The sequence below is a fragment of the Cynoglossus semilaevis genome, chromosome 18 (genome assembly GCF_000523025.1).
Source record: "Cynoglossus semilaevis isolate Cse_v1.0 chromosome 18, Cse_v1.0, whole genome shotgun sequence".
Taxonomy (NCBI): domain Eukaryota; kingdom Metazoa; phylum Chordata; class Actinopteri; order Pleuronectiformes; family Cynoglossidae; genus Cynoglossus; species Cynoglossus semilaevis.
In genome coordinates this window covers 3,872,876-3,895,774 of record NC_024324.1, presented here as the reverse complement: position 1 = coordinate 3,895,774, position 22,899 = coordinate 3,872,876, and the positions used below count along the sequence as shown (strand labels likewise).

The following is a 22,899-nucleotide window of genomic DNA, read 5'->3' as shown; positions in this document are numbered from 1 at the left end:
CTGGCCAGATTTTGCGAGGTTGCATCATGTTTGTTGCAGCTAAGTGTCAACAGCTGTTGTAAGATTTAAGGTTTATGAATGTGCACTTCAGATACAATACACTACGAAGTAACCATGAAGTGAGACAGTATAACATAGTGACATAGCTGAAACAAAAAAGGGCTCAGAAATAGTTTTTTTATCACGGTGGATATTTGCCCTGTTTTTGGCTAAATGCACCATCAATACATACAAAATTACTCTCTCTCACAAACTTGCATCAGATGCTTTTATTAACAAAGCATTAAAAATACAAAAGAGAAGAAGAATATGTGTTAGGTTTCAAAAGAAACTGCTAATAGAACACAGATATAATCTCATTAAAAATTAAAATGTAAAAAATGCAAAACTACTCATTATTCTGGCTCTAGGTGAGTCTGGTCTACATTTTAAGTTATCATACAATAGTTATGTGTATGTAATGTATGCAAAAGCTTAAAGCCAGTGGTTCTCAACCAGTGTGGCGTGGCCGTGTGGAGGTGTGGCAATCTTGAAAATTGAGACGCCCAGTTTTTACTTTGTGAAAGGTGCCAGCACCTTCTCTTTTATTGCAGGAACATTATATTTTTCTTTCATCTTCATCTATAAAATTCTTTAACATTTAAGTTTAGAACATGTATTGTCATGTGCTAACTTTGACTCTAATGTCAGTTTGTTCCAGATTGAGATCCACTGGCTTTAAAATTAATTTGTAAAAAAAAAAAAGTAAAAATAGCAGGCATTGCATCATGAGTACACAAAGCAGCTATGACCATGCACAGAGTCTATTATGAGATACATGTGATCAAACGATGTTGAACTGACAGACGGATGCCTTCTCCTCACGACAGTTCTCGTCAAACCACTTCCCACTGGCAGAACCAGAGAGGACCACACAGTTCTGGGATACGCCTCCATCCGGTTGCGGGGACCGGTAGTTGGTGGTGTCCCAGTTTTTGAACGTGATGCTGACTCCGTGCTGGTCTGTCCAGGTGCCCTCGGTCATCATGTCGTTGACGCCAAGCCAGACCTGCTCATCTGGGCCGACGCTCTGGTGGATGTACTCTCTGAGTTTGTCGTTCTCGCCGCTGGACATTGGCGTGCCCAGGACGCCACCCAGGGAGTTACAGTCTTCACTCGCAGTGTGGTAGCGCTTCTTCACAGGGTCGGCCAGATAACACTTGCCATGGGTTTTAAAACCTTTTAAACAGACTAAAGAGGGAAAGGCAATAGACAAAATGTGATGGAGTATGTACTGTACCTTGAACATGTTTTCCAAAAACACTTTTTCTTTTCTTGACAGGATATGACAACCAGAACCACAGCAATGTTGGAAATTGTTTTTTATCTGCACAAGTTTTTTTTTTTATGATTCACAGGAACAACTGGAAGACATTCTGTGTTCTGGACCAAAGAACAGATAAACATTGGTCTTGTGCCGTCCTTATGTGGAGGTGGAGTTTCACAGACTACACATGTATCCCATCTGTGTTTATTTTTTTTAATCAAAGCTGAACCATGAAAATATCTCTTTTCAGACTTATTAGGGAATAAACAATTTGTTAAGCTGTCAAAAGATGAGAAATATCGAATGTTATGGCACATCCATTAGAAATGTGAGTTCAGTATAAAGTCAGTGTAACCAGGGAAAGTGCCAGGAAATATATATGGTATGTTTCCACTGCAAGTACTAGGAACTAAATACAAGTTCCATGGCTATTTGGCCCCAAATCGCCTTCTTACAGTATGTTCCTTCACTTTAGGCATTGGTTGGCTTTTTTTTTTACTACTCTATTTCAACCACCTGTTAATTTGTTTCTCTTTTTTTCACAGCTGCAGGCTTAACTTAAAACATCAGGCTCTTATTTGTCTGTGGTTTGGAACGTTGTAGGACAGAGGACATCCCTGGATCACTGATAAAAACACGGTAGGTCTGTGAAAAAATGTTTTATTGACCACAGTTTTTTAGGAAGAAGCAAAGAAAATTAGCTAGTGTTTCAAAAATAATATTTATTTCTTTGTAAATGGGTACCTTTTGGCTAGACGTTTCAGTACATATCCTTGGCTTATTCCTTAGCTCTTTGACATGTTTTTATCAACAGTTAGTTTTTTTTAAAAATTATTTTCCTACTAAACTGTAATAGTTGTGTTTTTAAGCTCATTAGGATTACTTGGTATCATTTTGCCTCGAATTTGTTTACATTTTAACCATATAAATATATAAAAATATATTAAACAAATATATTAAAGTCTCTTTTCCTGTATGTTTTTTTTCAGTCTTGCTCTCTATTTGTACTATGTACTTTTAATTCTTTAATGAAAATCCTCTTTACTATGCTAATTTTAATGGCTTAGATAATAATAATAAATTAGACAGTAATCAATCGAAATGTATTATGTCCTTGGCACTCTAAATTATAACTCGGGTAAATACAGAGTTCAGGATGAAAAAAAAGAGTATTTTTAATTACATTACATTAAAGTGCACATTCTGTTTCCAAACTTCAGTTCTACCTGTCTGCAGGGCTTGTCGCTCCTTCAGGTGGTTCAGCTCTTCCACAATATCGTTGATCTGTTTCTGAAGCTCCTCTATGGCGGCATCTTTGGGTGGATCTGGATCCAAACAGCATTGAGCAGATCACAAAGGTGGCATAAAAATTTTAATATTGCAATCTAAGATTGTAAGATGATGTCTGATTTAAAAAATGAATTAGATTCCTGTGCATCACATGATCCATAACCTGTCGTTCATAGCAATGCATATTCTCCAGATACCTTTTTTGAGAGGCTTTTTCTTAGGTAGAGTCTGCTGAAATGAGACGTTGGCGAGCAGCAGAGCTCCCAGCAGCACACACACTCCTCTGAATGCCATTGTTTGACCTATTGAATGAAGGAGTTTCAACGTGGACGCTTCCAATTTATATCCACCTCCCCATGTTACACCCTCCCTCTTCACACTCAGAACAGGGAAAAGTACTGGAGTGGGACACTGTCATTTGAAAGGACAACAATCTAACCTCAGAAGCCACAGTGGGTGATGTCTGCATCTGTGTTTGTGTGCGGGTGTCAGCTGGATTACCTGAGGTACGTAGAGGAGCAGAGTTGAACCAGGGCCAGGTATGCAGTCTGTTCAACAGAGGTCAGACAGTGTGGAGCAACAATGACATAATTCAAAGAAGCTTTCATTAAAGTGTACCAAAGAAAAATAAACAACACTGACTCATATGTTGCAAAGAAGCCCAAAATCTTAGCAACAGTTTAGTTCCTTCCTTCAATGAAAGTCTGTGTTGAAAGAAAAAACCTGGAGGAGACATTCTTTCCTATAAACAGGCCAAAACAGGACTTTGGAAGCTGTTTTTTTTTTACCATTATTTGAAAAGAAAAAAAATTACAAGATGTGGTTCTGGAGAACCAATGTGTTTTATTGATTACCTGTAAAGTCACTGGTATCAAAATGTACATTTTTATGCATTTTATATTTCAGCCTGCAATGATAGCTTTGGACCAGAGGAGGAATTTGTTTTGGACCTGTCTGTTCTCAGCCTGCGCACACACACACATTCAAATACTGTCTGAGTGGAAGTGATCCAGATGTGATCCAGTCACATCTGGTCTCTCTGTAAGACTTGAGCTTCACACAGTCCCAGATTGACACGTGGCAAAGAAAAAGGACACACAAAAGGAGAGAGAAAGGCTGGACTTTTCCCGTAAGAAACTTCATACTACAGCTTATAAATCACAAGAAATTTTAAATTTTATTAGAAAATCAAATGATCATGAACATATACAGTGTAGGTACTGAGGCACAGTCCTAACCCAAGAAACCAACTTTCTGTCTTTTCTTTCCCAAACTCTCCTCCTGCTGCAGCAGGTTCATGAGCGGAGCATGAAGAGCTTTTCCAACCCGTTTACCTGCCTGGAAAAGATGAAAAAACAAGTTCATGAACGTTAACTGAATTGACTGATGGTATGGAATTAAAGGAAAGTCATCTCCTTATCCACAGGTATGTCAAAAGGACAAACTTCCCCCCTAAATGCTGCCTGTATTTCCATCAAACAAGTTCTTAAAAATATGAATAAAAAGCTCTAATTGTATGAGAATAAAATCATACATTTTATTCTAGTACAGATTAAAGTTTGATAAATGTATGCATATAGTTCAAGGTGATCTCTTACCACCTTTTTATCACAGTGTCTGTAACTTTAAAAAGAAAACTATTTTATGCTAATGTGCCAGCTGTGGTGAGGTGAAGCCAGGTGGCTTGGAACAGAGAGATAATCTCACCTCTGTCATTTCAAAGATACTCTCTGGGTCCAGACTACCTCCGCCCACTTTCCTGCTGCAGGTGACTGTGCCCTTTTGTGTGACAGAGATGATCAGACTGGCCACAGAGCACGCTTTCTCCTGCAGGGTTGCATCCACAACATGTCTGTGACCCACCTGTTGAAACAAACACCACGTCATGTTTTTGTGCTAGGGTAACAATGGAGTTTAGAAAAACTGCAGCCTCAGAGTACAAGCACGTAAGCTCACCTTGCACAAGGTCACTATACAAGGAACATTTGATACGTCGAGCCTCATGCAGTCGTACGGATCATCTGACAGCTCGATTTCTTTAGTCCCTTCTTCATCTGAAGAAATGTGCACTCTGGGAATTCTACAGTGAAGTGGGAGAAAGTCTGTGTGCTTACTTTTGCTTAAACCAACAAGTAGCTCATTGAACAGTATCATACCATAAAACCAAAGGCTTACTTTGTGTTAAACAGGGCGGCTTTAATGGCCACTGAGATGGCGTCGTACAAGTTCCCATCACACTGAAGAAGCTGTGGAATCAAAAAGGTGTGAGACGTTGGTTCCTTTAATAAGCTGCTTTGATTAAGATTAGCTGACAATGTTGTGACGTAGATGAACCACCCACCAGCACATCTACATACAGCACCCAGCAGTGTTCTCCTGCACTGATGCACAGGCTTTTCAGCTCTATGCTGTTCTTGTTGTTGAAGACTTTGTACAAAGTGTTACTCAGCTCCGTCCCGAGTTCCTCGCCTCCTCTTCCTTCAAATTCAGGAGTGGCATTGGCTGAACTTTTGATGATAAAGAGAAGGGAAAAAAAAGACAAGGTCTGCACTTTGTCTATAATTTAGACTACAACACTCACGGAGACATGTCTCTTTCATGAGGTAACCCAACTCTACCTCCTAGTGGCAGGTATTGACTAAAACCTGACAATAATGTTTTTAAAATGTTTGCATTTTTTAAAAAAGGCAGCAAAATTAACAAAATGTTTTAAATACATAATCTAAAAAAATATTTCACTCTTGTGAAGCCAAATTGTTAATTATGCTCCAATTAATTACGAGATGTAAACTTTGTATGGCTTAGAGTTCTCAGGGTGACAGACGCTGCACCTACCAGTCAACAAAGAATTCCAAATATCCTTCATCTGGCACCAGGGGTCTTGGTTTTCCAATTTCAGCTTTAATTCCAACTAGAACCGCTGTATGACCCTGTTGGATAATTGAAAACAAAGAACTTCATCAATCTGTGTCGACAGATGGATTTACTAGATCATACACTAAAGATGACTAATCTGTTCACAACTATTGTTAAAACATTATTGGTTTCAATTTGATAAATACCTGGTGCATGGATTCAAATATTGAATAGTATTTTCTTTATTTTCCTGCATTTGATGGACATGACATCAAATTTAAAATACTAATGACCTGTGCAGAATGTTTTCATTTAAATGTGGTTTCTTTTAAAGGATAACAGAAACAAAAAGCTCTGCATCTGTCAACTTGTCATTTTACTACATTTTACAATTGAATCATTTCAGAAGTTTTTTGTTATTCTATGTAATAAGTGCGAAAAGAAACGTGTACGGATGAATGGAGAGTCGCAGCAACAACAATAATATGTTTCCGCCCGGTTTCGAACCGGGGACCTTTCGCGTGTGAGGCGAACGTGATAACCACTACACTACGGAAACTGTTAAAATACAAGTCGGAGCAAAATGATTACCAAAGTCACTTTTGCGGATCCGTCAGTGTTCGACACCACATCTGTTTCTATTTCCATGTGTCTGTAGTCTTCACAACCTCTACCGTCCACACGCAAGTCATCCTGAAGACGGAAAACATGTCAACAACAGGGAATGTTAGCATGAATCCAATCTATTTTCGTGCGCTAAGAACTTCAATGAAGAATCACATTAGCAGCATCACAATTAAACAATTTGAATTTAAAGAAATTTTAAATAAATTAAACGTCGCAAACTTACGCGTATACCATGTAAAATATAAACCTTTTCAGCTTCACTGACTTTTACTGTTGCCATAATTAATATGAAACACTACAGACATGAGGAAGCGTCCCTTCTTTTCTACGTCATCAAAAGACGACATAAAACAGCACTTCCGTATTTCAAAACTAAAGTTTGCGGATAAAATATTGACAGTATCATAATCAAAAAATTTTAACAAAAAAATGTTATTAATTCACAACTGGTACAATACAATTTCATGTCACCAGGAAATAAAATATAAAACTTTTAACTCTGATTTTCCACTAATTTCTCGAATACTTATGTCGGTTTGTAAACATTGTGGCAAATTATTAACATAATATTAAATAATACTTAATTGGTTCGATTATTTTGGATTGATTTTGCTTTTTAATTTTGCTGCTATTGTTATTTTGACAGTTATATTAATAAATGTAGCGTAACGAAAGTCGACATCTAATTTCGTAGCTTAAGTTTATTTAAGTATATTACGTTAATTTATTTTTTAAAATTGCCATATAAAAACTAAAAATTACATATAATAGATGCATTTAACTTATTCATTCGATTTTTATTTATTGAACTGAAGGCTGCCTATCAGACACAGCGAAGGGCTCTTTGGCCCTCTGAAGGCAAAGAGGAGACTTCCTGGTTGGCTGTGCGGGGTTCTGTTGTCCCACCGCCCGTATAGCTTCCTTGACTAGAGGCCTTGTCGTCAGTCTTAAGCCAAAGGACGCACCCACACGACAAAACTTTAACAATTCTCCGTCAGTACTTTGGCGTCGGTTACAGCGACAGCCCAAACGCGCAGCCCCGGGGAGCCGCTGGATATTGGCGCGAATCACTGTCTCCCTCTCGTGCTGGAGGACCAGACGGAACCGCGAAGGGGAGACTAATTTTCAGTGTCGTTCGCCTCAACCTCGTCAAGTCGCCAAACTAATAGTTTGGAGTTAGTGAAAGTGTCGTTCATAGGCGTGGAGACTGCGAGGTAGGCATTATATCATGGCCATACATACACGCAGCGTTTCAACTGTATTACACTATATTTCTAACTATATTGACTTAAAATGCTGTGTGGGTTCTATTGGAAGACCAAGTGCCCTGCTTCCTGTTAGCTGCTAGCTTGTCACTTACTTCCTCCACAGGTTTATAGCTTTATTACTTCATGGAAACCGGATAATTGTGAATGACAGGATAACTGTCCCAAGGGAACGTTGAAATGGTGGAAAATGTTTCCTTTTGACACAACAGTAACCAGTTTGTTGACAGTTTTACTAAGTTTCGATAGAAGTTTCATGCATGGAAACAAACAACTCAAACAGAGTAATATTAAAAGGGTGTAAACATCGTTGTCAATAACCTGTAAATCCATTGTTTGTAATTGTTGGAATTTATTTTCATAGTAGCAGTAAATAATAGTAAGATGGAACTATTTAAGCCCTAAAAACACACACACACGTTCGGGTGTAAATTTTAACTCAATTTTGTAAAACTAGTTTGCCAATTCAATGTAGGCAGAACATGATTACCACATGAAATGAATGAAACAGTTTTTCTACAAACATAATATTGGTTGTATTAAAAAAAATGGGCAAAGTTACCTGGTTGCTGAAAATGGTTGCTTTTTTTCACACAAATTATTAAATTGAATGATTAGTTAATGATATATTTTATTGTTTTAGTCATTTTTATTAAAATGATCATTGTTTAACCAACCTTTTATTAATTACTCAAATCTTTAATGATCTAAGTGTAATTTGGTGGTTATTTCCTTATTCCTAGTGAGAAAGTGTCTAATTTTAGGTTTTTGACCTAATGCTTCTTGATGACATCATCCAGTATCTTTCCAAACTGTAGAGAGAAATGCCACCATTTTCTGTCTCCATCTGACCCTAATTATTTTTCTTTATTCTTCCTCACAGTATGTGGTTGGAGCTTCTGGTGTTGTAGGATGAGTCCGGCGCACCGCACCAGGGACATAGAGCGGCAAGCTGGCTATCTGAAGCCGGAGCACTGCGCCCCTCCACCGCCACGCACCACCGCAGGGACCATGTGGTTCATCCGCGATGGCTGCGGCATTGTGTGTGGCATCATCACCTGGCTCCTGGTTTTCTACGCCGAGTTTGTGGTGGTGTTTGTGGTGCTGATGCCAGTGAAGAACGTGCCCTACAGCCTCTTCAATGGTGTTCTCTTCAACGGCCTGGCCTTCCTAGCCCTCGCCTCTCATGCCAGAGCCATGTGCACAGATCCGGTCAGTCAAAGCTTACAAAATGTGCTAAAATTTGGATTAAATTACTTAAAAAAACTCAACTATATATACTACAGAACCGGTGGTTTGTGGATTTGTATTTACTGTATATGAAATAGCAAATAAAAAAAATTGGATTTAATCCATAACACAAAATGGTGGTACAGCTAAAATACATACAAACATACAAAAGCTATCGAGGTTAAGGTTAGGTAAGTTAATTTGCCAGAATATTTTTTTATAATTGTTTTCATAAATGTTTTAAAATAAAGAAATAAAATATAAAATGTAGCTAATTTATAGCAACATAATATCAAATCTTGTATTTTTTGCTCTGATTTACTTGTTCCTTTGTGTTTCAGGGAGCCGTACCTAAAGGAAACGCGACTAAAGAATTCATCGAAAGCCTGCAGCTCAAACCTGGACAGGTGGTCTACAAATGCCCCAAATGCTGCAGCATCAAACCCGATAGAGCTCATCACTGCAGGTGCAACACTGCGGCACTGTCTTTGTGTGTGTGTGTGTAAATGTGTGTGTGTGCGATAAAAATAAGCCAGCACAAACCTTTGGGCAGCAAGGAGAGTCCTGGAGAGGCTCTACCTCTGGGACTTTCTCTCCTCATTTGTTCCCTTCTCCTTCACTGTTTATGTTTTTGCAGCATTTCCCCGGTGACTCTGCAGCTCGATGCTGAGGAGTTTCCTCTGTGGTTACTCACTGGCATCACTGGGATCAAAGGGCATAAAAAGTGCAATAACACCTACAGAGTAATTTAATTATATCAGTGTAAACTGAGTCAGTGCCTTTAACATAAAAAGTGCAATAACATCTACAGAGTAATTTAATTATATCAGTGATGCATCAGTGTAAACTGAGTCAGTGCCTTTAGTTTTCTGAGTATGTTATGATTTTCTGTTGTTTGGCTGATGCACCTTTCTCTAGGGACACTGGAGTGATGTTTTCAGATCATTATGACCATTATGTCATTTACCTGCTGATGTTCTACCAGATAAACATTAACAAACACCAAAAACACTGTTCATCAAGTACAATCAAAGAAGCCCGATTTATCGATTAAAATAAGTCTAAATATATTTTTTTATTTAAATAAATAAATAGTTTCCTTTGCCTAAGTGAAAAGTAATTTATTGTGCAACTTTAAGAATTGCTAAAAAATATGGACTGACCTTTTCTGTATAAATTATTCCCACAGAATCCAAACGAAACACATAACTTGCATTAATTATTGTGTCACTGTTTGTTTTCCCAGTGTTTGTAAGCGGTGCATCAAAAAGATGGACCACCACTGTCCGTGGGTGAACAACTGTGTCGGGGAGAACAACCAGAAATACTTTGTGCTCTTCACTGTGAGTCTAAGTCAGAATCGTCTTCATTCTGTTTGTCTGAAGTAGCTCGTCACTAAAGCCCAGTATTTTTAACTCTGGTTCCTGTTTTTCAGATGTACATTGCTCTAATATCCTTACATGCATTAGTCATGGTGGCGTTGCATTTTGTCTTTTGCTTTGAAGAAGACTGGTCAAGTGAGTAATACAGTGTGGAAGTCGCTGCTTTGTTTCAGGATTCAGCAACAACTGCACTGGTCAACCAAAATCCAACTACTCAAACAGCCAGAGTGAGATTTATCTCACTTTGTTGTTATCATTTCTTTTTTGCCAGAGTGCAGTAACTTCTCTCCACCTGCCACTGTCATCCTCCTCATCCTCCTCTGCTTTGAAGGTCTCCTCTTTTTGATCTTCACTGCAGTCATGTTTGGAACTCAGGTCCACTCCATCTGCTCAGATGAGACGGTGAGTTGACTGTCCTTCAAAGCTCTCTCTCTAGTGCTTGTCGTCGTAGAAATGACACCATCAAAAAGATCTTATTGTGATTTTAAAAAATTACTCATTTTGGTTAAAGTGCTTATAAACTATGTAAACAATGCAAATATATTTTCTGAAATAAAAAAAGGCTAAAAGCTAAAGGTTAGTCTGACCAATTATGAAAAAATATGTGGAAATTAATAAATACATCCCGCAATAATTAACTCAAATGTACTGAATGATAGAATAATCACATTTGATCAAAATTAGCTGAAAGTTATCCAAAATATGCTATTTATCCCTTAGCTATATTAACTTGCCTGCGTTAGCTTATTTCTTCAAGTTTACCATCCTTTTCGGACACGGCATTTGTAGCTGTTGCTAAGTTGCCGCAGTCTGTATCTTCCCTGGACAGTGAAGGCATCACTTGCGTTACTCTGCCTCTGGTTTATAGTTGTGTGTTTGTGTCGTATCTCACCCCTGCAGGGTATTGAGCAGCTGAAAAAGGAGGAAAGACGATGGGCCAAAAAGTCCAAATGGATGAACATGAAGGTGGTTTTTGGTCACCCGTTCTCTGTGGCCTGGCTGAACCCGTTTGCAAAACCAGACCATGGCAAAGCAGACATCTACCAGTACATTGTGTGAAAAAAAAAACTGAGGGGGTGTGGATTTAGACTGACACGACCCAGTGTGGACCTCAGTCCTGTCAACACTCACTTAAACTTTTTCTTGTACTGAGACTTTAGGGTATTCTGTCAAAAAACAACAATCTTTTGGATAAAAAACGGTCACCTACCTTACATGCGAGGTTCACCGTGGTGCTGTCTGAGATCATGGAGGTTCTAACTCTTCCCAAACGGCGACTTCTTGAAAAGAGGCGCTTAATAAGATTTGGTGAAACCACAGCGGAGAGAAGAGACAACTTTTTTTTTTGCCTTGTCTTGTCTTGTGAAGTTCCTTCAACATTTCTCGCTTTCAAAACTAATCTATGTGAACTGAAAACATTTTTTTATACTAAGCAGCACAGTTAAGGTTAGTTGTATTTATTTTCCTTGCACATCATCATTGCTGTTAGTGAAATCGTTCTTTTGCTGGATGCTCAACCATCGTCATATTAGAAAAAAGAAAAAAAAAACTATTAATTTGCCTTAATGAGAGAGTCAGGGTGAGACTGAACCAAACTGGTTCACAATTTTTTTAAATGAACTTTTTTAACATACAGAAAAAGGGGAAGAGTAGGGTTCAAATGAAATTTATTGAAATTGAAAAAGGAAAATTATATTTTAGAATCTCACTTTTTTTGCACGATTCTAACCCTGGTAGTCGAGAAGATTAGTTTGTTGTTTGTTTTAATGTTAATCTGGGGGAGATTAAATCTCACTTGAGTGATTACATCAAAAAACATTTACCTGAAGGGTCATGGTCTACATGGCTAGGTTAATATCACGTTGAATAGAACAGTTATCAAGAATAAAATTATAAAAAATAATCTAGTGAGGAGGAGCCTCATTTTCCCAACGTTACATTTGCCTTACGTTAATGTATGCCTGTAAAAAATCAACGGTCACAACATGAAGAAACATTTTCTTATTCAGGAGGATGTTCTGCCAGTTGTGTTCAAAGGCTGTCAGACATTTATTAGCACCAGCATCACCAGGCGCTGCAGTAAGAACCCTTGTGGAATTTAAAAAGAAAGAGTTCTTGCTCCAGGTCTGCACAAAAACGAAGGATGTGTGGTATTTTCTAGGCCTTAAAACCAATCAAAACCATGTCGCCCTCTTTTAGGTGGTTGATTGGGAGAGACTGAGACAGAGACGATGCTGTACAAACACCATGCAAATGAGATTTTATAAAACTATTTTGGTGCCAACGTGAGTGACAAACGTATGGTATTTTTTCACTGCTTCTCATTAGAAATGGCCTTAAGGGAAATTATTAATGTGAAGCAAGAGCTGGTGTTTTTATAAGTTTAAACTTTAGGTAAAATGTTAAAAATCTATTTTCCACCAATCACTGATGTCACTGCTGTTTGACCAACCCTGGAGCCTTTACTGCCTTGGTTGAGTTTGGTTCAGTGTAAATCCTGATGGAACAAACAGTTTTGGTTCTGTTCAGAAAGTTGGTCTCTGGAAGTTTTATGTGTAGACGCTAAACTGCAAATTTTACACAAATTTTACACAAATACATGTTTGTCCCAATCATATATGTTTGTAGGTAGTTTGAATCCAGGTCAGATGATCGATCTCACAATCATTTTTTTCTTCTTTATTTAATTCCTTGAGTTTGTTTGTTATATGAAGACAAACTTACTTTACTTAACTAGTACCAGTCACTTCTTAACTAGCACCAGCTCAGACGTTAAGTCAGGCAATAAAGAATGCGTTATTCTGATGTTACTTGCATTTGATTATGTTTGTCAAAGTATATATGTTTAAAAGTCTGTAAAAGTGTTAAAAATAATTTACTGTATGATTTTTTCACTTTGAAGTAAACACTAGGACAGAAGGTTGGGTTTTATCTGTGGATGATAGAGAGGAAAACAAACCACTTCAGCTCAAGAGCCTTAAAACTGTAGTTAGGATGATGTTGAAGTACATGTTGCCAGACCGAGTGCTTACACAGAGGCCGGGAAGTAACCATTTCAAGTTCAGACAATGCAGTGACGGGAATAATGTTTTCTTAAAAAAAAAAAAAATTTAAAAAAAGGATCACTGGAGTTTTAAAAAGAACTGGAGATGCAGCTACTGCTATCCAGCTACAAACACACTGCACCAGCTTCTTGTCTTGTCTTTGAATTGTTTGTTGTTTTTTTGTGTGGTCAGATATGACACTAGTACTGATGACCACATTATGTTTTTCCTTATATTGTTATTTTTGACTATGGTACATTTTAAGGGAAATGAAATAAAACAATGTGACAATTGTAACATTTTTTTCCCCAGTTTGTTGACGGTCTATGGCTTTTTTAGTCACTTTTTGGTACATGTGATATGGTCTAAAGGTTTGCCACATTTTTAACAACTTCAAGTGTTTTTTTTGTTTGTTTTTTTTGAAAAACAGGAACCCGGATTCTAAATGAGGAAGTTGGGAGTGGCGGAGAAGCACTGGAAGGTGGCGCACAGAGAGCAACGACTGGTTAGACGAAAGGTCAGAGTGACAGGGAAGGAATACAGGTACATCCAGAATCAGCACTGAAACTCTTGTGTTTTTTGTTCTTGTGTACACCCACACTTGGATTGGCTTGTGTTAAAAGTATTTTTAACAACATGTCAACCACAGCTTAATTTTAATATAACCAATATTACACAGCTAGGAGAAGGAATGGAATCACGACAGTTGTGTTGTGGGTTGTGCCAAAAACCAAACTCAGTCTGTTTTACTTGTGAAGTCACTCAGCTTTCCTTTATTTACCTTTATGTTGAGCTGTGTGGTCACATTGTTATCAGTGCAGTCACATTAACAGGGATGCATGTAAATCTTAATATATAACACACTGTTTCTGCACAGCAGTGTTAGGAGGGACAACATTGGATATATTTGGGCACAAGAGCTGTCACTTTTAATTAACGACAATCTAGCATGTCACATGTTCATTTGTCAGAATGACTGAGAGAGCATGCCAAATTTGTGCTGGCACAGAGGCATTGATCATCTGCTGGGCCAAACTTTAAAATAGCCGTTCTGTTTTTGTTTTTGTTTTTTTTTCTGTATTTAATGTGGTTAGAGTAATTTGCCTTGCTTGGCAACAGCAATCAAACATCCGATTCTCCTGTCTGCTGCGTGTCCATGCACAGGCATTCATAGCTAGCCAGCAAGACCATAATGGTAAGCTGCATATTTTGGGTCCCTCTCACACCGCCCAAACTAGCATTACTGGTTGGCAAAGAGGATCTAAGGTTGAACTGAGCTTAGAGCGCCCTCTGCTGGATCAAGCCATGCCCACTTCAGACAGTCTGACAAGAATTTAAATTAGGTATCTCCCACTGATGTTCTGAACATCAGTGGGAGAACTTTTTTTTTTAACAAAAGTGACAGCCTTGTACTGCTTCTGCTGCGTTTACTACATACTAATATCAGTCAGCAGCTACCTTTATGCAATAATACAGTGATATGTATTCAAACAACAGCAAAGTGTGATTATTTCAAACACATTGTAACAAAGTAGCTGGCAAGGTTTCTGCACACTAACACAGTATAGTCACTTAGCTGATATTTTTTTGCAAAGAAAAAGAAAACAGGGGGAAAAAATCATCACTCTAAAAGCATATTGCCATTTCCTATGTTCAATTATTAATGCTCAAAGCTCCCTGTGCTCTTTTACGCATCACAGTGTTGTGAGATTTGAAGAAAGTACCTTATTGCACTCGTTACAAACTATCAAAGGGATGTGGGAGTGTGGGAAGCTTTTAAGGAAGCCAGGCTTTGTACCGAAGCCCCAGAGGTGAAGAAATGATAAGGGACGGATATTTACGACTCATATTGAAAATGCAGTGCACGACAGCGTTAAAAGAAAGGACAGTGACACCCGAGGGACGGCTTGTCCTGCCACTGTAATCACAGATTTAATAAAAATGAGATGCAGCTCATAGAGACATCACTCTCGTATGAAGTGCTGCAGCAGGCTTTGGTGTGTCGGTACGATAGGAACACACACGTGTCCAGCATGTCATGGAAGACCAGCTGTCTCTGAGAGCGTGTCGTGCTAATATCTGAAGGTCAGCGTGGAGAAAGTGAAAGGAAGTCCCCAGGGAAAGGAGGGAGGTGACCAGGGATTAGCGGTTGACTGCTACATCAGTGGGATTATTACTGTACTTCTGTTAGCTCTTCACCTGCAGCATGCAGACAATGGAATGTAAACGTATGATGTCTTTACAGTGGGTTTAGCACAAGCTTTGTTGAGCTGCTACTGCACTGACTGATGCGAGGTAATGATAAAAACCAAAAAACGATTGATATCAGTCTGTCAGTATTCACTCAGGCCCTTTAGCTAGTGTTCTCATCTAACTCAGTTCCTTCTCCTATTTCATCGTTATCATCTCCTAATGTTCCTCACGAGTTGTGCTGTTGCAGAGTGTACAGTTTTCAGGATGCAGTGTTTGTAAAGCTTGAATCAAGTTTTTGCTTCATTGTCTGTGAAGGAAGTAATGATACCTGGACATTTTCTGTCTCGTCTCCACCAGCCTGAACCAGCATCTCCAGACCCATGATGCATCACATCTGAGACATGCAGACTCGGTAGGATGTACAGCTGCTGATTCCAAATGGGATACGTCTATGTACCTCAACACAGACCTCTTATAGTTAAAATTGTAAGTACATATTAAGTGCACTTAACTGCTGTGTTAATAGTTTTACTTCATTTGGATGAGTGTTAATAGCTGCCCCCGTCTGGTCTGAACTAGTGGAGACGCGACATGTTAGTCATTCTTTCTGTCCATTGCAGCTGCCGCGTCTGCTGCCGCTGCTGCGTCTGCTGCGCTCTGCTGTCCGTCATGTGGCGAAACTCTCTGCAGGACCAACAGACCAGAGAAGGTCAAGGAGATCCCGACCCACCACAATGTGATCTGGGCTTCGCCAAAGATCAGCTGACCCAAGAAAGCCTGCAGGGATGGAGAAAAGTGTTGGTAGACTTGAAGACTCTGGAGCTAAGTAAGTAAGTCTGTGCGTTGTTGAGGAACTTTGGGGGGGAAAAAAACATGTGACACGAGAAGGAGAACTTCTTAATCACTGCGAGAACTCGCCTTACAGAAAATGGTCCAACCTACTTCCTAAAATAAAAGTGCTTATGTAGGGACGAGACGATGTGAAGTCGTCGTGAAACTGGGGTCAACCTACACTGTGGCGCTGCAGGCTCGTGTCAAACGTACAGCACAGAATGTACAGGCAGGGGGTCTGTGTATGAGAAAGGGGGCAAACACATGAAGGGAAATGCTTGTTACTTACAGAGGATATGAAGTTGGAGGCGGTGGTGGTCACAGTGGTTCGGGTGGAGGAGGAGGAATACCTGAGTGCTTTGTCAAGGAAGGTCCACATCACAGCGTTGCAGGTGAAGAGGAGGCCACCACACAGCAGCCTCAGAGGGATGTGGAGCTGGAAGAGACACACAGTAGCAGTCCAACACTGAAACTAAGGTCAGTTGTCTTCAATCTGATTAATGGCACCCCCTAGTGGTGAAGCTAGAGAACTTATTATCGCGTATTTTTCAAACGTAATAAAAAAAGACAGCGATCTCTAGGACCAAGCATTAAGTTGATGTATAAGAGTAAAGTCGTACAAGTTGTCTGTCATAAGATTGGATAAACGTTGCAAAAGTTTACTCACATTATGACAATTCTAAAGGACATTTCTGTTGTTTTAGAGCCATTCGGATCCACACTTCTGCTAATGTGTGACCCTGTATGGAGGACGACCCCAACACTGGTAAGTAACACTAAATCACACAAGTCAGTAGCTGGTAATTACATAATACTAGAGTCTAAAATCGGTAAGAAATGAACAATTTTAGAATCTTAAATGATCAGTTTTATTATCCTCCAGACTCGGGGGTCTCTGGTTGATGTTTTAACTGTCGTAGGCTTCACTCACGCAGCAGCAGCAGCAGCTCGTGTCCGCAGAATTCTGTGACATCACAGTGAAGGTCACACCAGAAACCTGACCCATCATTATACACTACGACATAACGCGAGAACACACATGCACACGAATCACACTAGGGGGCGAAGGAGCTGCAATGTCATTCAGCATCAGCAGCACAGCATGGTGCTGCTGATGCTGAGGGAGTCAGGGGAGTGAAGCGTGCGCCTCTCTGCTACATCATCCATATTCATGCACCCGCGTTAATATTTTACAGACACTGAGACGACGCCTCACCCGGTCACAGGTGGTAGTTTCGTCCGCTTGTCTAAATTTCCGCTGCTCTCCCCACGTCCGGAGTCCGGTTTCACATACTCCCTTCAGGTAGTCCGCTCCCAGGGACAGTTTGGCCGACGACGACGCCACGGCCCCGAGAAAACCAGCCAACAGTGCATAGAAAACTCCCGGGAACATGGTGATGGAGGTGGTGGTGGCAGCAGAGACTCATTATCTTCTTATCCGGCTCTACATCTCTGCCGCGGCTGCTGCTGCTGCTGCTGCTGCTGCTGATGGTGTGGATGAGGCTCTCTTCTTCATGGTAGCGTGGACTGTGTCACCACAGAACACGTTTCCTTTAACTTTCCACCCTCAGACGCTAGGTGGCAGTAGAACTACACACCCGAATACAGCGTCGGTTGAACTTAAAAACCCTGTGGTATTCTGGGAAGTGTAGTTCTTGGGATTTCTAACCCTACCTTTGCTATGCAGTACATCCTCTAACCTTTAGTAAGACAAGTACTGTTCGAAGTAAAAGAAAATATACTGCTACTCCTATATTACTCCTACATTGTACGGCATGACTACCACTCCCTTGTAAAATACTGCAACTGATCTGCTGCTACAGTTTTTGTTACCAACACGGCTATAACTTTTCCTATACTATTGTTTTTTACTACAACTACTATTAATAACTATAACTAAATTGTACTATTGATATGACTTCTGTACTTTATACCTGGATAGTTGGACTGGACAGCTAAAATGATCCATGGATGTAAATGTGAGAGTGAATGGTTGTTTATCTTTTTGTGGCCCTGTGGTGCAGTGGTGACCTGTCCATGGGGTCTGGTGTTGGCTGGGACCACCACTGAGACACTAAAGAGGATTAGGCTCTAAATGATGAATGAATGTAGAGATAGATTAACTTATCCTAATATCTTTACTCCCCAGCCGCCTCGAGTCTCCATTAATTTTAGTCAATGTGTGTCTATTTTTCGCTGTTGTTCATTATTCACTATTGTTGAGTACGTACCAAATAAAACACACTCATTAAACACGTCCTGGACCAACCTATAGGAAAATCAATGAAGGTATGAATGATTAATGGCGTCATTACCATCGACGTTATTGTTATAGTTATTGTTATTGGTGGAACAGACTGAACACATGCGGTCCGTACGTCCGACCCGGTTCTCTTCTCCTGTCACACTGACTGGAGACGAAGACAATCAATGCTAATGTAATGTCCTTGAGTGTGGGTATGGCTGCACTTCCTTCACAGAGCTTCAATCTCCCAGGCAGATCTCTGGTCTCTTCAGAATACTGATGAGCTGCATTGTTGAGAATCTTTACATTAAGACAGTTGGCGTGCGCACACACACACAGCGCACATATAGTATAATTCCTATCATCTCTCTGTGGTCTGACCCAGAGAAGAATCGTGGTGGAATATGGAGTATAAATGAACAGGAAATCTTTATTATGTATACTAGGGATGTCTGATAATATCGGCCTGATATAATATATATTATCATTATTTTTTATTATTATTAATTATATTATATATTAGCATAATTGTGTATCACTTCGTGATAGTGTCCAGCAGGTGTCTCTGTCGCTGTAGGTGTGAATCATTGTTTTGGGAGTCGTGTGTGCATTTAATTTTGTGTCGTGTGAATACATTGAAGTGCAGTTTTGATGCATCCATATTACACCAGGGCAACTGCAATAATACTAGTCTGAATTAATTATTAATTAGTCTGTGGAGGAGTTGATTTGGCCTCGGAGCCGCTTTGATGCTTGTCCATTAAGTTAAGTCATTAAGTTAAGTGCAGTTTTAAAAGTGTGCTCAAAGTATTAGATATGATTAAGGAGAAACAGTGATGCCAGAGTGTCTGGGCATGTGTGTGTGTTCATGCTGATTGCTTGTGTGTGTGTGTTTCCTGTTTCTATGAAACAGGATATTAGTGTTGTGAGCAGTGACACTGCAAAATAAAAGGAAAACTGTGTCATTTCTATCACAGAAAAAAGACATGAGCTTCAGGGAAATAACTGTCCTCACTGTGTCAAAAATGAGCTTCAACAAACTGCTTTTAAAAGTCAACGTGATTATGACCGGGTAATGATAAGGTCAACCAGTACATTAGGGGTAAATAAGCACATGAGTAAAGTAATATTAAAACAATAAAATTAATTTTTAAAAAAGTAAAAAATAAAGTTTCAGCTACATAAATATTACAGTACTAATTCTTCGAGTTTTGCTGCTTCTGTTTAATATTGAAATACGGTAATTAAACCTCCAGAGGACGTTGGTGACAGTGAACAGATCTGTCCATGTCATATCATGTGTTTATGCTTTTAGAGCTGATTCAATAGAGGAAAAAAAATTTGCAACAACTTCAAAAGTCATATTTCTCCACTTTGGGATAAAACAGACAAATTGCAACCTTTTAATTGTATGATTAAATTCCACTAAGAAAAAAAATATTATAATGTTGATGTCTATCAGCATGTGTTTATCTGCAGCTGTTTTTTGTGCTGACATTAACTGAGATTTTGTCACTAAAGACGTTTCTGCTGGCTTGAAAGTGAAATGTCTCGTAAAGTTCCAAAAGGTGTTCAAGTTTTGTGATGGTACTGTCAGTGGTGTACAGCTCCAGAATCTGATGGTGCTCGGTGTCATACGTGGTATAGTTACTTTTTGTGGGTCGTTCGTTGCAGGGTATTTGTAAAATTCACTTTGCATTGACTTCTATGTATTTCAACTGTCGCAGGTTTTGACCTCTGCTGCAGTAGGACAGCTGGTTCTGAAATCAGTACCAAATGCCTTAGATGTTCCTTAGTTCACCACAGAAACCCTTCCTCCAGTCCATTAAGTAGTTATTGCCAAAGAGTTATTGGCAAGGTTTCAGGTCTTTATGAATAATTCAGGCTTTTGGCAAATCAGACATCGTCACATGTCATTTATACAGAGTGAAATGAGGCAGAAATTAAATAAACTCAAAGAGAAGTTGCAGCCAGTCTGAGCCAACAACAACATTTCAAAGACTGCACTGCAGTGAAATCACTGAATCATGTACGCTGGCTGTTGAAAAGAAAACCCAGGGCCTGGTGAGATGTCAGTCCAGGGATGTCCCAATTCTTTTCAAGGACTTCTTCAAGGACTAGAATAAATAGCTTTGACAGAGTAAAGTCAGATACAAATAATTCTTCAGGGGTCGTTTAAAATAACAAAGAGTGGTAGCAACGCTTTTACCTAGACATTTTCCCAAAAAGAAATATGCCACAAAAGCTAACTAAAGTGGCCAAAAAACAATTACAAATAAATATTTAAATACACAAGCCCATATATAGCTACCCATTAGTTTAAATAGGTTCTAAAAGGCAAAACATATGGAGCGAAAATTTATATTAGTCAGTAGCAAAAAACAATAGGAAACCTTGCTTACGTTCAGCCAAGGAGCGATCAAAATGTCCACTGAAAATCATAGAAGTTTCAAAAATGTGTTGTGAAAAATAAAATATTGTACTTCAGCTCCATCTTACGCAACGTTAAAAATTCAGCCAAAAGAATCCCAGGCTTCACAATCAGCTCCAAGGACCAGTTATTGGACAATTCCTAATCCTTATCTTATCCAGGTCTTCTCTGTGAAGGCAGCAGAATAATGACAAAACTCTGGATAAAGGTTTTTGGAATCACCAAGTAAAAATAGATTGAGCCACAGTAGTGAGTCGAGTTCAGTATCTGTCAGAGACAAGGACAAACGCTGATAAGATGTGATGAAATTCACCCAGCCCCATTTAAATGCTGACATCAGCTCTGTGATGAACCCTGCCACTCTGTAGTTTCCTGAATGACCTTTAGAAATATGCTGTCACTTAGCAATGATTGTCTCCCCGACTCACTGTTTCAGTGGAAACCCTCCTTTTTGTCACTTTGTGAAAAGTTATCAGGAAATCAAGGATGTGCTTAAAACTGCAAAGTGTTAAGTTGAGTGAAATACTCCATTGGAATGAGGTGGAGGATCAATGAGAACCTTTTCACGTAGCGCCAAAGCTGAGTCAAAGGCTTTTTTCCCCCATCACTGAGTCACTCAATCAATCACCAATTACTTTCTGAAAAGGTTGTCCGACTTGGAAAATGCCAGAAACGTGCTGGACGAAAGAGTGCTGCTTTGCTTGCATCACGTTGTTCTTATCCAACACACATATAAAAACAATATTTGCTTTTTTTTTTTTCAATTTTTTTTTTAATCCTCATTCCATAGATGTTAGATCAAGCCCCCACACTCTTTTTCACAGCCTACAGTTTTGAATCTGGAACCAAGGAAATTTTGACAAGTACAATAGGAATAAACTGGTGGTCTGCGGCACCCTGGTGGTCCATTACGGTGTTGCGCATGGTCCCGACTTTGTCGTTTCAATGTCAAATTCTCCGGTTGAATTCCTAGAGCTCGCAGCAGAAGAAGTAAAGTGTTTTATTTCAGTCAGAAACGATTATGCAGACTGGCAATGCACTGCCACCAGCACTTAAAAAAAAAATTCACCCATGTGACATACAGTACTACCAAATAAACTGACATCTGCAGCTGACGTAGCGGCAATGCTCAGTAGCAGAAAAGCGACAGGGGAGCCTGAAGGGCTGAGACGCAGGACTGTGGAACGGTGATAGACTTGATGTGGAGTGTGAAGTGGACATGCATCAACAGACTCCTCTGGAGAATAACTTCTTTCATTATGTTTTCATTATTTTGCAGGTTCAACGCGAGGAAACACCCGTTTTAACTCCCCAATAATTTGCAGCAGCAGCAGGAGGAGTTTTTCCCGCTCTTAAATCATAATGACGAGGACTGAGGCAGGAATGATGAAAGCTGGTTCCAAAGCTTTGACCGGGATAATGATGGAGAAGACATGATGAAAGAGGAGGAAAAAATTGCAAGGTCCAGAGAAGAGCAATGTCTAATGCACAACATTATTTGGTGTGTATATATATATATTTATATAAATGTATGACAAAAATGAGCATAAATTATTATTTTGTATCCAATAATAATTTAAAGTGTTTTCCTACTAGAAAAGGCTGCGGCTGAGTCCATCTGCTGTGACCTCCCACAATGCAGTGCAGCTGACCTGGACCCGACTCCTTCAGTGCAGCCTTTCAACAAACCTTTCTTGATTCTTTCTTTCTTTCTTTACTCTGTCTTATTGATTTTTGCTTTGTGGCCGCCTCAACTGACAAGCAGCGGGAATCTATCCCTGATCTTTTAAGTGTCATGTGGAGATTCATGCCTTGAATTGCGCTGGACAAATAAGGGTTTGCTGTTCATTAACGTGTCCATCTCCTCCTGACCGTTCTGATGCGTCCATGTGTGAGCAGAGATATAATTACCTTGGCATGAAATGTACTTCTCGTGGTCTTCTTTCGACCTCATTAGCCTCTTATGATTGCATTAAAGGATTCATAGGTGGACCACCGATATTTAACTTGGGGACAATGTCCTTTGGGCTTTGTGCCTCTCCCTGTCTTCTCACTATAACTGTAGATGATGACATCACTGAATCATTTTTTTTCTCCTTCCATGTGAGGTTGAAAAACAATTCTTGAGAATGTCTTTCGCAACACTTGTTTCTTTGCCTCATCTGAGGACAGGTTTTAAATCTCTCAGCTTTGGGTAAA

The 22,899-nt window shown here is 39.5% G+C and overlaps 4 protein-coding genes and 1 non-coding gene across 6 annotated transcripts; 1 reads left to right on the top strand and 4 right to left on the bottom strand.

Moving 5' to 3' along the window:
- Positions 1-239: 239 nt before the first annotated feature.
- On the bottom strand, positions 240-3,601 carry clec3bb (C-type lectin domain family 3, member Bb). Its single transcript, XM_008331217.3, has 3 exons — positions 2,794-3,601; positions 2,533-2,631; positions 240-1,230 (listed from the first exon to the last, which is right to left on the bottom strand). Exons 1-3 carry the CDS (start codon positions 2,888-2,890, stop codon positions 824-826), a joined length of 603 nt encoding a protein of 200 aa, XP_008329439.1. The 5' UTR covers positions 2,891-3,601; the 3' UTR covers positions 240-823.
- Positions 3,602-3,747: 146 nt separating this feature from the next.
- On the bottom strand, positions 3,748-6,448 carry exosc7 (exosome component 7). The gene is made up of 8 exons (XM_008331218.3): positions 6,303-6,448; positions 6,044-6,145; positions 5,432-5,526; positions 4,938-5,103; positions 4,772-4,842; positions 4,553-4,676; positions 4,304-4,459; positions 3,748-3,934 (listed from the first exon to the last, which is right to left on the bottom strand). The coding sequence occupies exons 1-8, from the start codon at positions 6,357-6,359 to the stop codon at positions 3,830-3,832; spliced, it is 876 nt and encodes a 291-aa protein (XP_008329440.1). The 5' UTR covers positions 6,360-6,448; the 3' UTR covers positions 3,748-3,829.
- trnav-cac (transfer RNA valine (anticodon CAC)) lies at positions 5,939-6,011 on the bottom strand. The gene has a single exon. It is a non-coding gene; the product is annotated as a tRNA-Val (tRNA).
- A 444-nt stretch (positions 6,449-6,892) lies between the features above and the next one.
- Positions 6,893-15,679, top strand: zdhhc3b (zDHHC palmitoyltransferase 3b). Of its 2 annotated transcripts, XR_003052736.1 has the most exons (8): positions 6,893-7,293; positions 8,228-8,556; positions 8,916-9,040; positions 9,821-9,917; positions 10,010-10,091; positions 10,228-10,358; positions 13,431-13,543; positions 15,551-15,679. XR_003052736.1 is itself a non-coding variant. In XM_008331220.3 (7 exons), exons 2-7 carry the CDS (start codon positions 8,257-8,259, stop codon positions 11,013-11,015), a joined length of 894 nt encoding a protein of 297 aa, XP_008329442.1. In that variant the 5' UTR covers positions 6,894-7,293; positions 8,228-8,256; the 3' UTR covers positions 11,016-13,078. The 2 variants fall into 2 exon arrangements, 1 of the variants encoding a protein (XP_008329442.1); XM_008331220.3 differs by lacking the exons at positions 13,431-13,543; positions 15,551-15,679 and adding an exon at positions 10,857-13,078 and having other exon boundaries at positions 6,894-7,293.
- On the bottom strand, positions 13,745-19,504 carry tmem42b (transmembrane protein 42b). The gene is made up of 3 exons (XM_008331219.3): positions 17,241-19,504; positions 16,314-16,460; positions 13,745-15,970 (listed from the first exon to the last, which is right to left on the bottom strand). Exons 1-3 carry the CDS (start codon positions 17,415-17,417, stop codon positions 15,788-15,790), a joined length of 507 nt encoding a protein of 168 aa, XP_008329441.1. The 5' UTR covers positions 17,418-19,504; the 3' UTR covers positions 13,745-15,787.
- Between the last annotated feature and the right edge of the window lie 3,395 nt (positions 19,505-22,899).

Bases quoted from the DNA above. Each gene is read 5' to 3' on its own strand.
- clec3bb (XM_008331217.3), bottom strand. From the start codon at position 2,890: ATGGCATTCAGAGGAGTGTGTGTGCTGCTGGGAGCTCTGCTGCTCGCC. The intron at 2,632-2,793 runs GTATCTGGAGAA...GTTTGGATCCAG, and splicing joins GAAAAAGCCTCTCAAAAAAG to ATCCACCCAAAGATGCCGCC. The intron at 1,231-2,532 runs GTAGAACTGAAG...TTCCCTCTTTAG, and splicing joins GCGACAAGCCCTGCAGACAG to TCTGTTTAAAAGGTTTTAAA.
- exosc7 (XM_008331218.3), bottom strand. From the start codon at position 6,359: ATGGCAACAGTAAAAGTCAGTGAAGCTGAAAAGGTTTATATTTTACAT. The intron at 5,104-5,431 runs GTAGGTGCAGCG...TATCATCAAAAG, and splicing joins TTGGAATTCTTTGTTGACTG to TTCAGCCAATGCCACTCCTG. The intron at 4,460-4,552 runs GTGAGCTTACGT...TTGTTTCAACAG, and splicing joins GTATAGTGACCTTGTGCAAG to GTGGGTCACAGACATGTTGT.
- zdhhc3b (XM_008331220.3), top strand. From the start codon at position 8,257: ATGAGTCCGGCGCACCGCACCAGGGACATAGAGCGGCAAGCTGGCTAT. The intron at 9,041-9,820 runs GTGCAACACTGC...TTGTTTTCCCAG, and splicing joins GATAGAGCTCATCACTGCAG to TGTTTGTAAGCGGTGCATCA. The intron at 9,918-10,009 runs GTGAGTCTAAGT...CCTGTTTTTCAG, and splicing joins AATACTTTGTGCTCTTCACT to ATGTACATTGCTCTAATATC.
- tmem42b (XM_008331219.3), bottom strand. From the start codon at position 17,417: ATGTTCCCGGGAGTTTTCTATGCACTGTTGGCTGGTTTTCTCGGGGCC. The intron at 16,461-17,240 runs GTGAGGCGTCGT...TGTCTCTTCCAG, and splicing joins AAACTACCACCTGTGACCGG to CTCCACATCCCTCTGAGGCT. The intron at 15,971-16,313 runs GTAAGTAACAAG...CCATCCCTGCAG, and splicing joins CCTCCAACTTCATATCCTCT to GCTTTCTTGGGTCAGCTGAT.